The 17186-nt window shown below is 41.1% G+C and overlaps 1 protein-coding gene across 1 annotated transcript in view; it reads left to right on the top strand.

Moving 5' to 3' along the window:
* The window catches only part of ASTN1 (astrotactin 1), a 500284-nt gene that overhangs the window by 458456 nt on the left and 24642 nt on the right, over positions 1 to 17186 (top strand). Inside the window, exon 21 of the mRNA XM_007937608.2 lies at positions 6745 to 6845. Coding sequence (XP_007935799.1) covers positions 6745 to 6845 — 101 coding nt within the window. The remainder of the gene's footprint in view (positions 1 to 6744; positions 6846 to 17186) is intronic.

Below are 17186 nucleotides of genomic sequence, written 5' to 3'. Positions count from 1 at the left end.
GCTTGTGAGTGGCCTTCTGAAGTACAACTATTGCTCTCTCCCTGTCTGGGACAAAGAAGAGTCAAGAAAAATGAAAGACACAAGGAAACAATTAGTCCAAAGAACTAAAGGACCACATGAACCCCAGCCTCCATGACTATGGCATCAGTACTAGATGGTGCCTGGCTACTGCTGCTGACCACTCTGAAAGGGATCAGAATAGGAAGCTTTGGATGTTGTTATTAGGTGCTGTTGAATCATCTCTGACTCATAGCGACCCTATGTACAACGGAATGAAACACTGCCCTGCCCTGTGCCAGCCCCACAATTCTTGCTACACCTGAGTCTATTGTTGCAGCTACTGTGTCAGTCCATCTCGTTGAGGGCATTCCCCTTTTTTGTTGACCCTTTATCAAGCATGATATCCTTCTCCAGGGAATGGTCCATGTCATGACAACATGACCACAGTAGGTGAGATGAAGTCTGGTGATTCTCACTTCCAAGGAGCATGCTGGCTGCACTTCTTCCAGGACAGATTTGTTCATTCTTTTAGCAGTCCATGCTACTTTCAGTGGTCTTTGCCAATGCCACAGCTCAAAAGCTTCAACTTTTCTTTGGTCTTCCTTATTCATTGTCCGGCTCTCATATGCATTGTGGGGATTGTAATCAATGTCAAAAAACAAAATATGTATGAACTGTTGAATGTAAAACCAATTTGTTCTGTAAACTTTCACCCAAATCACAATAAGAAATTATAAAAAAAAGAAAGTACACGGGGTTCAGGGAAAGAAAGCCCACATCCACTAGGTGGCGCTACAGATCACACAAAGAAGACGATGTCAAAGGGCCTGAGTGTTGATATTCCTCTCTATGGAAGGATAAAGTGAAGACTGCTTCAGTGTCTGGTATAAGGAGAGGAGCCCTTGATCTATCAGCTCAAAGCCTAGTTTTGTTTCTGGTAACTAAATGATTGTAAGTTTACTTATTGTTTACTTTAAGATATTTAAAGTTGCAACAACTAAGTTTTCTAATCTATAAAATGGGAGGGAGGAACCTTTCCTTTGTTGAATGCTCACATTATGTGGGGCTTCGCATAGAATGTCTCTTGGAACCCTCCTCCAACTCTGTGAGATTAGTGTTAATGTTCCCATTTCAGAGTTGAAGAAATAGTTTCAGGAAAACTGAGTGCCATCCCCAAAATCACACAGCTAAACATTCGGGGTATAGTAGATGGTCAGGAATGGGATCAAGGTTTGGGTTTCCTCACTCTACTTCATGCAGTTTCTCACTCTACTTTCATTCCAGGTCACTGTGAGGATCCAGCAGCATGGTCTTATTAACCAGTTGCCAAAGTTGATTTTAACTCACGGCAATCCCACATGTGTCAGAGTAGAACTGTGCTCCATTGTGTTTTCAATGGCTGATTTTTAGAAGTAGATTCTTCCGAAGTGACTCTGGGTGGGCTTGAACCTCTAATCTTTTGGTTAGCAGCTGAGTGCATTAACAAGGAGCTCTGGTAGTGTAGTGGTTAAGGCACTACTAACCAAAAGATCAGTGGTTCAAACTCACCAACTGCCGTGCAGAAGAAAGATGAGGTGGTCTGCTTCCATAAATATTTAAAGTTTGGAGACCCAAACTTTATGAGTTGGAATTGATTTGATAGCAGTGGGTTATTTTTGTTTTGGTTTGTGTGTATTAACTGTTCACACCACCCAGGGACTCCATGATCTTATTACCTCACTTTAAAGCATAGAGCTGGTTTTTAACTTATGGTCCACAGAGGTAGGATTGTGTTTCTGGCTTGTATAACTGGCTTCCTTTGTAATCCTATGTATTTTATTTGTAATGCATTTAAAAAACAATCTAAGAAAGTTCTGTGGCATGAAAAATGTTACCATCCTAGGCTGGAAGGGATCTTAAAATGTATCTAGTGCAAGATCTTAGTTTTATAGATAAGGAAGCTGAGGTCAGAGAGGGGAAGTGACTCACTGGCCTTCTAGCTGAATGCTCCCTCATCACAACATGTTTGCAGGAGAATCACAACCTTCCTGAGTATGTGACACATAATTCAGAAAAAAGGGACCCAAATCAGATGGTCTATCAAACCTACCAAGCCTGGAGGGGAAGCATGTGAAAATATCAGACAAAGCCCTTGACAGGACAAGTATATTGTACTCACATCAAGGCTCAGGCCTTTACAACGCCAGCCTTGGGGACAGACCTAGTCTGTGTCTGTTCTCATGTTAAACACATGCCTTCAATAAGTGTCCTCATAGACTAACTATAGACAATCCCAGCCAAGGCAGCTGTGGAAGGAGCCAAAAGCTTAGATGAGTCAGGAAATGTATCTACACATTAGCCCTCTGGATTGGGAGCAGGGCTTATCTATTCTGCCCAGTATTTCCAGATAACTCTCTTCCTGTCCTGTGAGTGTTCAATGGTGGAAATGACAATGCTAATAGTTGATGGAGAAGGCCTTCCTGAAATGAATGCACATGGCATTTCCATATGGAAATGTGTAAGGTGCTCCAGGGCTGCAATAGTAAAAATAAACTGGCTGCACCTTCCGTGTCCCTCTGGATGAAGGGAGTCTTGCCCATGCTGAGAGTAGGACCACTGAGCAGTGGCTGTTAGATCAAACAACGTCTCAACTTAGAATATCATAGGAAGCATTTTCCTCTCTAATACCTCTGTTTTCTAATAAAAATAATGAGAACTTAGAAACTTAAACTTTACACTGCTTACCCATCAGAGTAATGTGAGAATTAACTTCAGCACAGCATTTTCATTACAGCTCAAGATCCAATAGTATTTGGCTGGAATTTATACCAAGATAAGACCAACTAAGCAGAGCTGCCAGGGCTGTGGCACAAGCTTGGGGGAGGGGAGGGATTACCCTGCCCCAGGCAGAGGGAAAGGCAGTCAGTCTGACAGCTGATAAGGTGCTTGATACTTTGGACACTGGCATCACAGTCCAGGGAAACTGTTAGAAAGAAAGGCCCAGGCCCAAATAACAGTGGGTTACAAAAAGTGGCTGGAATCCAGCAGGAGACACCTGAGGCAAGTAAGCCTTAAGCACACAGGACAGCTGGTAGTGCCACATAGCCTATTAGTGGCTAGCAAGACACCACATGCTTAGGATCCTGGAAGGCAGACAGGAAAGGATGAAGCAGCACCACATTTACAGGGGAGCATGGGGCAAACTGGGTTTCAGCAACAGAAACTAGGGCTTATTCTCAGGTATGTGAACTCAGACACAGTTAGGGGAAGAGGGCACTGGAGGAAGAGAGGTAGCCCAATCATGAGATTTGAGCAAGGGGCATGCCAAATGCAGGCTTCCTGGGAACATGCTAGCCTGAGAATGTTGGCCTAGGGGAGAACAGGGTGACATCTCTCTTGCCTCTGATGGGAACTGACCCTAGGAACTGGTGTCAGGGAGGAGTTTGCAACAAAGGTCAAGTAAGCCCACCTCTGAGCAGGGAGATGGCCACAGGGCCCTGTTGTCTGGATCTCTAGCAAGAGGAAGGGTCTCACTCAAAGCCCTAGAATTTAATTCCACCAAGGTCAGTAAGACAGTGGAAATTGTGGGCTCTCCCATCTTTCTCTCTCCCCAGCACTCAGAACATTGCTCCCTATGTTATGGAGGGGACAAGGTCATGAGGAGAAACTGCCCATGTGTGGGAATACTGTATGATGGGGTGCAGGTCTGAAATCTGCCCTGTGCTCCCTCTGAGTCCATCCCTGGGAAACTTAGCTCAAGAGGGTCTACAGCAGGTAGAGAGTAGAGCAGTTTAGCACTTGGCCTGATACCCAAGTTGCAGGATAGGACTCAGAAATGGAGTTGGTACCAGACAGGGCTGGTCTCTGATCACTGTGCCAGATTCAGGGTTTAATGGCCTCAGTTCCAATTTTAGAAACAGTACCAAGAGGTTGATCATGTGTGTGGGGCCAAATGTTGGAAAATTGCATTGTCTGCCTCACTAGGGATTCAGGCAACCAGTGCTGCCTCTGGGAAACAGTGTGAGACTGAAAAAATCCTATGCAGACATAGGAGAAAAGGAATAACAGGGGAGAGATCAGGATGGGGCTTAGCATCGGGCAAGAGCATTGACCAGAACTACAGGGTAAGGCAGGAGGTGGAAGCCAGGAGTGTGGACCGAGCCCTTTTGTGCAGATAGGAGGGGAAAGCCAGCAACCAGTCCCATGTGACTGACAGCAAGCAGCTGAGAGAGCCAGGCAGTGTTGTGCAGATATGGATCTGGGCTGCAGCATCTTGCACTCAGGCAGGTCATCAGACTCTTAAGTCCTACCAGACCATGCTTCCTGGCAGCACAGAGCCTGCATGTGTGAGACACCTGTGATTCCCAGCCTGAGCATTTGGGGAAGGCTTGTTGTTAGCTGCTTTCAAGTTGCACAACAGAACAAAACACTACCTGGCCTATGCCATCCGCATGATCAGTTCCAGTTCAAACTCCTGTGATCCACAGGGTTTTCATTTTCTGATTTTTGAAAGTATACCACCAGGCCTTTCTTCCTATCTGCCTTTGTCTGGAAGTGTGCTGAAACCTGTTTAGCAGCAGAGCAACATGCAAGCCTCCACTGACGGATGGTGGCTACACATGAGGTACATGGCCAGGAGTTGAACTTGGTTCTTCTGCATAAAAGGCAAGAATTCTACCACTGAGCCACCAATGCCCCCTCAGAGAAGGCAGAGGATGGAAAAATAACTCATCAGGATCCACAATGCCTTACAGAGATCATCCTCAGGGCTCCCTTGTGAGAAAAGACAATCTTTGTGGCAGCAAGATTGCCTTTTTCTGAGAGAAACACATTTCCTGACAGAATCATTAGGCAATTTCCATTTCCATTCTGTTCCATCAGTTCCCCTGTGTGCAACTCAGCCCACACTGACCTGTGAGTGCTGTCTCAGAGCACTGCTCTTTCTTCCACTGCCCTCCTGGCAACGCAGAAAGAAAACCCAAATTCACCAGTAAATGCATGATCCTGTGGAGATACAGAACAGAGGAAAGGGGCAAGAGAAGCAACATTAATGATTTTCTTTAGACAAAGTTATTAGAGGCCCTGGGTTCAGACACCAGAACTGACTTCCATGGTTATATTTAAATTTCCCTCTAAGGAGCAGAACCTGGAGTTTCTCTTTTTCCTCTCTGTCCAGGTACATCACTCAAGGGGAAAATTCTGTTTGGCATTCAATAGCCAGGTTTTCATCTTCTTCCTGGGAGAGCTCTTAGAACTCATCTTTTCATGCCTAGGGGGTGGAGTAATGTCCCACTCTAGGTTCCTGGTCCACAATGCATAGCATCTCAGTGAAACAGGATGAATGACATGTAGGAAATGGAGGGTTCAGCCACAGGCAAGCCAGTTAGCCCAACACCAGTTGTCATTGAGTTGATTCCAACTCATGGCAGTCCCATGTATCAGAGTAGCACTGCACCATAGGATTTTCAGTGGCTCATTTTTCAGAAGTAGATCACCAGACCTGCCTTCTGAGGCACCTCTGGGTGGATTCAAACAGCCTAACTTTCAGTTAGCCACCTAGCACATTAGCCCACCAAGGAACTCCATAGGCAAGCCAAAGGATCCTCTATTCTAGCTGTTTTACTTCTAACTTTGAAGAGGAAAATTTTCCTCAGTCCTTTGTATAAAGGTGTTGACTGAACACAGGACAGAGCAGAACAGAATTAATGTAATTTTTTGGAGTGTCATTAAACTCCATTTTTTTTTTTTTTTTTAAAGGAGCTCTGGTAGTGCAGTGCCTAAGGTATTTGACTGCTAAGCAGAAGGCCTACAGTTCAAACCCACCAGTCACTCCTCAGGAGGAAAACCGGGCAATGTACTTCCATAGAGATACCACCTTGGAAACCCAAGGAGGGCTCTCTAAGAGTTGGAATCGACTCGAAGGCAGTGATCTTTTTTTTTTTTTTTTTAATTAAACTCCAGGTATTGCACACTGGGTGTTTCTGTACATGATTATCTCATTTAATCCTCCCAGTGACCCTGAGGTAGTTTTATCATCATTCTCATTTCACAGGTCGGGGAAAATAGAGCTTTGAAAGTTAACTGTAACTCCACATGGCAGGAAGTGGCGCTTCAGACCCAAATTCTTATCATCTTTTTCAAAAGACACACACTCTTGCCTTCAGCTCAGAGGCTGTTAAAATTTAATGACCATCAGAATCACCTGGAAGGCTTATCGAAGCACATGTTTTTGGTCTCACCCCTAGAATTTCTGATTCAATAGGTCTAAGTTGGAGCTTGAGAATTTTCATTGCTGGTAAGTTCCTGGGTGATGCAGATGCTGCTTGTCTGGAGCCCACATGTAGAGAAGCAATGCCCTATGCCATGATGCTTTCTGTCAGACAGCATACCCAAGACAGCACATTATTACCTCAAGACTACCAGCAATCAGAGAGGCTCTGGGCTGTACATTTTCTGACTTGGGAAATGGCAGGAAGTATAAAAATTCAGCCTCACCTCTCCCTGACCACATGTCCTTAAGCAAATCTATTTCCCATTTGTAAAGGGTTTGTGATGTCATCTTGTGGGAGCCAATACTTGGTGTCACCAGAATGGGGATTCCTGGTGGGCATAGGGGTCTCTGGCCAGGTTATACCTCTGGGTCACAAGAGTAGCCAGAGGCATCAACAAGCCCAGCCATCATTGTTGGCTGGCTGTCCCCTGGGGCTACAGAGCCCCTAACTACAGCCATGTCTGATTAATGTTACCATTCCACCTCCCTGCCAGGTTCACCCTGTGGGGAGTGGACAATACAGGACGGCGCTCCAGGCCAAGTGATGTGATTGTGAAGACCCCTTGCCCTGTGGTGGATGATATCAAAGCCCAAGGTAAGAAACTGAAGCAAGCAGACTCTGTAAAGCGTTGGTCTAGAACCTCACTATAAGGGAACATGAACCAAAGGAGTCAAGAGGAACAACCTGGAGCATGACCATTCCAGCAATGTAACATAATCTATGCCCTCTGTAGAAATCTTCATTGTATCCCATTATTCATTATTCCATATAGCCCATAAGTCAAGGCACCAGTTAAGCAACCTGGCATACACGGTCATGCACCAGGTACCTAGATACCTGGTGAAGTGCCCCAGCCTCTGCCCTTGGGATACTGATCTGGTCTCTTACTCTCTTCATGTTTGGGTACACCTGAAAAACTGCTTTGAATGAAATCAGATAAAGGCTGGAGATTTAGAATTAATTGCTATATTGATACTTCCATCATAAAGATGATTTCTTATTAGTCAGGCAGAGTTTGTCTTCAGTTAACACTCATTGTATAGGAAGTGCACCTCGTGGTGACTGTTTTTCTTATGATGTTCCCTGGCTGATCTTGACAATGGTCTCTGCTCTGCAACTTTTTAGATCTCCTCCATAACAATATGTATCTGTTCTGAGCACCACTTCCACAGGGCTCTAGCACTAATTAAAATTGTCTTATTAACCATTAATATCAGCTTCATGAAATTGAACTGATAGCATTAGCATATTAACAGAGACATTGACTGATGCAGGAAAATCAGGTTTTGCAGATTTCAATGACAGAAATAGTGTGGCCAAGCTGATATACTGGTACCCAGAAACTCACATAATATATGGCTCCTGAGTCCCATTGTATCAAGTTGACCATGAGGGACCCAGTCATAGAATGTACATTCTAAGGAGTAGCACCATGATAATGTGACATCACAGAGGAATGAGTTACCTAGATCTACTTTAATTTAAACAGTGGTGTTTGTGCAGTACTGCACAACTTCTGGAAGGATTTGCAGCTTTATTGCCTCATTTAATTTCCATGGCCTCTTAAGGGCATGGTGATTTTCAACTCAAAGTTCTGATAGTATCAAGGCCCTTTGTTAAAGCTCTTTAATGATTTGCCATTAATCTTAGGACAGAGAGCAACATATTTACCAGGTGTATTATAAGATAGAGAGGTTCCTGTCGCCTCTCCAGCTCCTTGTTGCCCAATTCTCCCCCCAAATCTCAGCATTCCAGCCTCATTGCCTTTTCATTTCTCCAGTGTACCAGCTTCACTTCCAGCACAGGGCCTTTGCACATGGTGACTCTAGGTGTTACATAGTGGAACTGCTCCATAGGGATTTATTTGGCTATAATATTTATGGGGTAGATTGCTGGGCCTTTTCTTCCACAGAACTTCTGGGTGTGTTTAAACCACCAGCCTGTTGGTTAGCAACTGTTCCTTCCTAACATTTATCTGTTTGTTCATATAATTATGTGTTCAACATCTGTTTACCTCACTAATTTATTTCTCACTAATACCTTCTTACCTGAAGCTCTATGAGAATGGAGTCCTGGTCTTTTTTGCTTACTATTACATCCCTAACACCTGGAAGGCAGCAGCATGCTGGCTGGATGGTTAAAGAAGAAATTAGACTCTGGAACCAGACTGCCCAGGTTCAAATTTCTGCTCCATCACCTAACTACTTGACCTTAAACAGGTTACTTAACTCAATATATCAGTTTACTCATCTGTAAAAATGGGGGAGGGGAGGCTAATAGTACACTAGATAAAAAGGTTTTTGTGAGAAATAAATTAGTTAACTCATTTAAAACACCTTTTAAAAAGTGCCTGCTAAGTGTTCAATAAATATTAGCCATCATTATCATTAAGTAAGCACAGAGCCTGCCTTCTGATAGGAACTTAATAAATATTTATGGATTAATGAAATGTTGTCCTCTCTCTATAGATGTGGAAATTGAGATTCAGAGTAGAGTAAGGAAGCTGAGTGAGGTTATATCTTAACAGAGCCCACATTCAGACTCATTATCTTAGCCTAGTCCCTGTTTCACCTACGACATTACCACCTACAAAGTTACCATCCATTTGGAGAGTTATTTGTAAAAGCTTGAAAATTTTTTCTTTGTCTCTGAATACTGATGAAGAAGAAAAGGCCTACATTATAAAAGAGAATTCAAGTTAGATACTAAGCACAGTTTTTAAAAAAAAAAAATTCAGGGGTGTTAGTGTATACTGGAACATGACAGTAGGATGCAACCCTTTGAGTATAGGACAGGCTTGTCCTCTGCAGTTAGTGCTGCCTGGCTTGAAGGACATGGAATGGATGACTTTTTTTTGGTAAAAATATACACAACAAAACATACACCCACTCAACAGTTTTTAAATGTGCAATTCAGTGAAAAAGGTTACATACTTCACATTGTGTCACCATTCTCACCATCTTTTCTCATATTGTTTCACTACCATTGACTTAGACCTTTTGTCCCTTAAAGTTCTCATTTGTGCTTTAGAGTTACTGTTGTCTATTTGATATCAAATAGGTAATTCTTTAAAAGAGCAAAATGCTCAAGGGAAACATTCTTTACTGAGTTAAACTAATGTTTAGTTTTAAAATGACTTCATGGAAGAGTATCACTTCAAGGTTAAAAAATCTTTCCAAAGAATAGATTCTGGGGTCCCTTCAGTCACCATGGATCCAGTAAGTCCAGTTTCATGAGAATGAAGTTTTGTTCTGTATTTTTCCTCCTTTTGGTCAGGATCCATATGTTGGATCCTTGATCAAAACGTTCAGTAATAGCACCTGGGTACCATTCATTTGTTCTGGTCTCATGGTGAAGGAGACAGTAGTTCATGAATGCAATTAGACCTGCAGTCCATTTTCTTCTGTGATTCCTGGGTCTCCTTCTTTGGACTGGATGACTTTCGAAGGTATCTGCAATCCATTGATCGTGAAAGCAGAGTCTGAGGTTAAAAACCCTCAGATGAGAGACTTCTGGAGAGGACCTGTAATACCCTATTTTATCCATTGGTTTCTTACTCTGAGCCAGAGAGGAGCAAATGATGAGAAGGTCCTCTGTATTTCTCTTTTGCTGATATTCTTACAGGCAGCAGTAACCATCTTGGTGTTGCTTGCTAAGTAGGTAACAGGCTGATGGGACTCCAGGGAGGTGATTAGCAGGTAGGAGGTTGCTACCTGCAGGGATGAATGGATAGAAAGCATCTCTGGAATGAAGAGCCACCAACATAGGCAAGTCTGCCGAGAAGAGATTAAGGTACTGTTTTCTCTGCTGGACTCCTTTGGGTCAACTCCAGTCCCACTAAATGTGTCAAGATGTGCTCCTGCCTGCTTGTGCTCCATGACAAAGGAGTTTCTGAAATCCCAGAAGACCCGCTGAGAGCAAGAGGTATTTTAGTACTGTGAGAATGAGCTCCTGCTATCCTTCAGCTAGGAAGGATTCCTTTACATGGCAAGTATGGAGATTAATGAGTTAGACTAATTGAGGGTGTCCTTGAAAATTAATACAGTTCTAGCACTTCTACCAAAAACCATATGCTTTGCTTCCTTCAAATCCAGATGGTAATCATAAATATAGCTTACTCGAGCCTGAGTTTAACTCTAATAACAAATGGGAATTAGTGACCCAGAGCATGACTTTACCTCCTAATTATCTAGCAAGAAGCCAGACTCCATTCTTTTTTATGAGCATTTTTCCTAAACTATATACTTTTCATGAAAAATTTTATCAGTTCATAGCAGTAAATCTACTATGCAAGTAAGTTTCTACCAATGCTTTACTGAAACCAGCCATTCCCTAGTAGGGACGAGCTACTGTCACTAATAAAATCAACCCTCTTTTCTACCCTCCAGGTTGGGGCACATTTTCTAAGGGTCCTTCAAGAATCACTTCTAAGGGAAGGCTAGTTGTCATCCAGTACTCCCCAGCACCCCGATGCCAAACATAAATACTTATCCAGTTACTCATTTGCTCATTCCACAGCCATTTATTGAACTCTAGTTTAGGTGCTTAACAAATGAAAATAATTAGACTCAGAATCTGTCTTCAAGGATTTTATAATCTGATCTCATGAATTTATTCATTCGTCCAACAAATATTGCCAAAACCAAAATCCATTGCTGTCAAGTCTATTCCAATTCATAATGACCCTACTGTCCTAAATGCTTGTTCTAGGCATTAGGAGCAAATATCTTTGTCCCATGGGGTTTATATTTTAGTAGGGGTGACAGACAACAAAAAATTGTAAAATATGTAACATTCAAGATGGAGATACATGTTATGGAGAAAAATCAGCAGGTAAATGGGTTAGGAAGTGCAGTGGGGAGGGAGGAAATTTTTATGAGAGTGGTTTGGGAAGAAGGTGAATGAGAAAGTCACACATGTATCTGGGGGAAGATCATTCTGCAGAGAGAGGTAGAAGAACAAAGATCCTTGGCATGTTTGAAGAAGTGAAAGTGGACTTGTGTGGTGGAGTAGAATGGCAAGAAATAGAGAGAGTCACAAGAGAGGAGCTCTGAAAGGTAATGGGGCCAGAGTGGGAACTAGGGTCAGAATAAGGAGTTGGCTTCTGCTTAAGATTAGGATGGAAAGCTCAAGAGGACTTTGAGCAGAAGAGTGTTATGATCAGACAGTGTATTACAGGATCACACTGATTACTGTGTTGAGAATGGATGCAGAATAGGGGCTATCAAGGAGTAACGTCTCTAAGTCTATTAAAAGCAAAACATTTTATTGAGGGTAATTGCTCCAGCTTATACTTCTTCCCTTGTGAATCAACATTTAAATAATTAATTACGAATAAAGCATGTTGTAAAATATGATGAGGAGAGGAATATTTAAATTCACTACTCTGTAATTTTGCTATTTGAGTTTTAAGAACTTGGTGTGATCTTTCTACTATAGCTTGTCCCTGAGGGTTATATGGTATTCCTGTAGAATGATGAATGGAAAAGGTTTTGCAGGTAATGTGATTTGTGAATTGGGGAAATAGGTCAGAGAAGCATCTACCAAGTTCTCCACTGTGCTGGAGCCACAGCCATATTTGTACAGTAAAACAAGGAGCTTAGGTAACAATATTCTGATTGGTGCTTGGTGAGGGAAGGCAATTGAGGGTAAGTTATCTGGAAGCAAGGCATGGTTTGCAAAGTATATGTGGGTTATGGTGATTGGATGCAATATATTTTGCAAGGGGGTCACAAGATGGTCACAAGCTGCTTACATGATAGATTTTGTGAGAACAGGTGATAGAATATTTTACACAATGTGTTTTGTTTTAGTCCCTCCCTCTGTTTCATATGATGTACTTTTGACATTGGTAGCCTAGTTATGGCTTATAAGAGAGCAATATGTGCTCAAACATCATAACAAATAGAAAAATAGAAATCTTGCTAAGATAATCACAAGATCACTGAGCTATGATTATAAGATCTCTGGAGTCTTAGAAATAAAACATGTTCATTAATCTTCCATTGAACAAATTACAAGTGTTTCAGTGAGCTTGATGTGATACTAGACAAGCTACTTCTAAAGGTTAGTTACAGTTTAAGGTGAAAAACATTTTATTGACTGCATTATTAAGCCTATACAAAGGAGGAAAAAAAAAAAAAAAGCTGAATAAGCAAAGGGAAAAAAGCAGGATAAACAAAATGGAGTCTTAAAAGACGCATGATGGAGTCAGACTTAAACCTGAACTAGCCCCATTCAGAGGTACCATCCATCCTAATTTTAAAATTCCTTACACATTTCCTCCTTTTGATCAAGGAATTCAGTAGAAATTCTTTGATCACTGTATTGACCACTACTGGAAGAGTGTTTTCTTCTGCATGTCAAGCATGCAATAATTTTGGATGGTAGTTTGTTTATCAAGCCTTTAAGACCTTAGACACTATGAATGTGAAAAGGCAGCTGGGAACTATAGAATGTCTAAATTATGCCATAGCTTCTGTGGTGTCTTTACATGAGTGTTGGTGTAGGGCAAGGCCATATTAAAGGAGTAAACTGGCTACTGAAGAAAGCCTGCTCAAGGAGTAAGCTCAAATTTGTCTGAGTTATGAGTACTCTCAGTGTGCATTATTCTTTTTATTGGCATTATGTCAGGTTTTTGAGTTATAACATTTGTAAATCATTTTATACAACATTTAATTAGTTCTATAATAGCAACAATTGTGATAAATGCCGGTAGACCAGTGAATACAACAGAGCAAATCCAATATCTTACTCCCTTAAGTAACCAACTAAAGATAAAAGAAAGGGAGACTCATGTATAAGGAGCACATGGAGTCAAGCAGCTTTCTGGCATATCTGTTTTAACCTTTTCATGATCCATGGGGACACACAGTGCTCACTTACATTTTCTGCCTCTGGTTTTTAGTAGGAAGCTGCTATCCCAATTTTAGAGCATGCAGCCACCTGAGAGGGGCTCATATAACTGTATGAATCTGAATAAATGGAACTCATCCCCCCAGTCCTAGTTCTAGAGACCCCTTGGGACATACGTGTCCCACTGATCATATCAAAATCCATATTACCTCAAAAAAATAATTCTTTTATTTCATTGAAAATGCCTTCCATTACCAAAAGCATATGATTTCAATAAAAAATACAAACTGGAAAATAATTTGGTCTTGAAAGGGTTATTAATATCTTTATTTACCTCTCTTAATGCATTTTTCCATGCCCAGCAGGAGGTATTAGCAATGGTGCAGACTCAACCTTTCTGGGCCAGGAGAAAATCAAGAGGTATTCTATTAACAAGCAAACTTTGGCCAGGGATTTTGGAGACTTTTGTTGGTCTGTCACTCCATCAGCAACCTCATTAGTTACCTTTTTCACAGTAGCTGTTAGGTTATAAATTTGTTGTTGTTGTTGTTATGTGCCACAAATAGACTTTTCAAATTCAGGGATGGCATAAACTGGTAGGAAGTCTTGGAGGAATACCTATCTGTCTCCTGACATTTCTACTGTAAGATTTTCAATAGCTCTAACAATTTTCCATAGGATCAGAAGAGGAGTTTTAAATCATCTGTCCACTGTATATTTTTATTGTAGGAATGGAGGGTTAATGGTACTCCAAGTCCCCAGTTGTATTGGACATTCATATTCTATTTAAACAAAGTAAGGCTCAAGTAAAAGGTTTAATATCAGATATTTTCTCTAGATAGTTTGATCCTCTCCATAAGGTCATTTCCCCATAAAGGGCACATTCCACTCCCATTCTGTTTTGCACAAAGGGAAAAGAATAGTTCAGTTTGCTTTTTCAAGCCATTTTTTCAGTAAGGGAGTCATTTCAATTAACCAATCTTCCTAATTCCAACCTTTCTTTAAGACAAGAGTAAAGCAGGGCCTTTGAATCTTGATATTTACAAAGATCTACTAAAGCAGGATAAAACCTGTAGTTGATGACAAAAAGGATGGGCATCCATTATCATAAACAACACTAGGGCAGGTGAATACTGTGGCAGGTGAATACATGGGAGAGATAAAAGCAAAGTATTGAAGGATAAATGGGGGGATTAGAAGGATACCATAAACTGACATGGATAGTTCATCTGCGAGTGGCACTGAAATTAACAGTGGCAGAAGGTATGAGATTATAGCTTAAAATGGACAATGATAATGAATCAGAACTTTCACATACACTTTATGGAGAAGGGTGAAAGATCCAGTATTCCATTAAGTTACCAGCATTCACCACTGATTGGGCAAGTTTTACAAAAGTATTTTCCTGCCAACCCTTGATGGAGATTATGAGGAGATATTAAAAGCATCGTGGGAAGGAAAACTTCCCCCAAAATAATATATAAGATAGCAAAGCATACAAATTTCAGTAATTATGACATAAATTCCTTTGGTTATTGGCATGTATGAAAATGCAATGCTTGAAAGAAGGAAAAGGTTAAGAACAATTCAAATACTAAAGGCAAATATATAAGTACTTTTATGAATGTATGTGTTGTGGGGATTCTAAAACATCAGGGATGAGTACAATTATTATTAATAGGTCTAATTTATATAATAAAGAAATTTCAAGGGTGATTATTACACAGAAGGCAACAATTCCAATAGTTTGCATTACCAGGTAATGATATCTATTTTATGTAGTATATCATTTATTACAAGGAAACCTCATACCAGAAAACACAGTTGAAAGATGCCTTCAATTTCAGTTCTTATGAGGTCTTGTTCCATTATCTTGGGAGAAGCTGTCCACCTCTAGCTCAGTCAGCTGCTTTTGGCCCTCATAACATTTGAATTTCAGTCTATTGGATAGTCTGCAGGGGGCCATGATCTTCTTAAATTGGGAGAGATCAATTTAAGTCTTAATTCTCTATAATTTAGTGACACAAGGATTAGTGAGAAGGATTAGGTAGGATTCCTTCCATCAAACTTCAAGAGAATCTTTTAATTGGTGTCTTTTAATTCTGTTGGGGTCTCACCTAGCCAAGCCATTGCAGTAACTGCTCTAAGGGAGACAATGTAGTGTCAAGTAACAAAGGTCCATTTGGATATTATAATAACCAATGGGTCTCTGTTGCCCTCTGTTTTTGTGTGAGGACTCCTAGAGTACTTCCAGAAGTCTGGACAAAACAAAGTTAAAAGTCTAAGTTATAATTAGGAAACCCTAAAGCAGATATAGGAGCTGTGGTGGCATAGTGTCTAAAGCATTTGACTGCTAACCAGAAGGCTGGCAGTTCAAACCTACCAGCCACAATCTCCTTCTGCAGTAATACTGCCTCAGAAACCCAAGGAGGGGGTCTCTACGAGTCAGATCTAACTCTACTGCAGTGAGTAGTGAATACAGCAGATGTATTAATTAATGACTCTTTTAATTGGGTGATGGCTTTTTGGCCATCTTTAGAAAGTTGAAAGGAGTCAGGTTTGGAAGCTTTTAAAAACTGGAGAAGAGGTTGAGCTAACAAAGAAAAATTGGGGAGATAAGACCTTTTTGAAGAGGAAGAAGGAAGAGGAAGCCAGCCATACAATGAATGCTGACAGGGGGAGGAGTGCTCCAGAGAAAGAAAAGAGAATTTGCAAAGGCTGTGAGATGACAGTTACTTTGGCATGCATAAGGAACAGAATGGAGGCCAGTATAGCTGGAGCACAGTAGGTGGGAGGGAGAATGGAGATGTGGTCAAGAGGCAGGCAGACCAGCTCATACCATAGTAGAATCTGAATTTCAATTTATATGGAATGAGAAACCATTGGAATGTTTTAAGCAAGTCAGTCATATGACCTTCTGGATTCTATTTTTATTATTGAAGAAGAAACAAAGAAAGAAAGAAAAACTTGGGTATTCAATTTCTTCAATAACTTAAGAGTCCTAAAAATCCTTTCAGTTTCTTTCTTTCTTTCTTTTGTGATGGGGACAGGATGATGATGTAAGAGAGTTTCTTATCTTTTGGGGTCTATTGTTGTTGTTGTGGTTATGTGTCGTGGAGTCGGCCCCGACTCATAGCGACCCCTCCTTGGGTTTCCAAGGCAGTATCACTACGGAAGTAGGATTGCCCAACCTTCCTTCCGAGGAGTGGCTGGTGGGTTTGAACCGCCAGCCTTCTGGTTAGCAGTCAAGTGCTTTAGCCACTATGCTACCAGAGCTCCCTTTTGGGGTCTATAGCAATCCCTTTTGCTGAGGCTTTACAGGAGGTTAGGCTAATTGTAATTTTTCTTTGGAGCCCTTGTGCCCTCCTGTGGCCAAACTTTATAATAACAGGATACCATCTGCAAGACAGAAGTGCCCAGGTGGCACAGTGGTTAAAGAACTCCGCTGCTAACTGAAATGTCAGTAGTTCAAACCATCTGCTCTGGAGGAGAAAGATGAGGCAGTCTGCTTCCATAAAGACTTACAGCCTTGAAAACCCTGTGGGGGCAGTTCTACTCTGTCCTGTAGGGTCACTATAAGTTAGAATGGATTCAATGATAGTGGGTGTATCTGTAAGACATGCCTGTTGAGAGTTAGAACAGACCAGTAATTTGTCCATATATTGTAATAATCTGGCACCTGGGTAAAATGTAACGGTTGTAAGTCAGCCCCTGTGTCAATTAAAAAAATTTGTTTTTAAAAAACATATTGCTTAATCTTATTTTTAAAGAGTTTTAGATATAACACACAATAATTTTGAAAGTAATATTAAATAGTAAGATATACCAAAAATATACCAAGATTGTCAAGTCTCTAACCATCTGAATAGTAATTAGAAAAACTCTGTGGATAAACAATGTATATTATCTAGTTAAAACCATTGGCTTTGATGATGCTAGATGAAAGGAAATAAGACTGTGGTCAATTAGCAATTGAAATAATAAAAATTATGAGGCGGGGCAAGATGGCGGACTAGGCAGAAGGATTGCACAGACCCTCTTCAACAAAGAAAAGGGAAACCAATTAACACAGACACAGAA

This window comes from Orycteropus afer, unplaced genomic scaffold (assembly GCF_000298275.1).
Source record: "Orycteropus afer afer isolate SDZICR_OR568_19922 unplaced genomic scaffold, OryAfe1.0 scaffold00043, whole genome shotgun sequence".
Taxonomy (NCBI): Eukaryota; Metazoa; Chordata; class Mammalia; order Tubulidentata; family Orycteropodidae; genus Orycteropus; species Orycteropus afer.
This window is presented reverse-complemented; position numbering and strand designations above follow the sequence as displayed.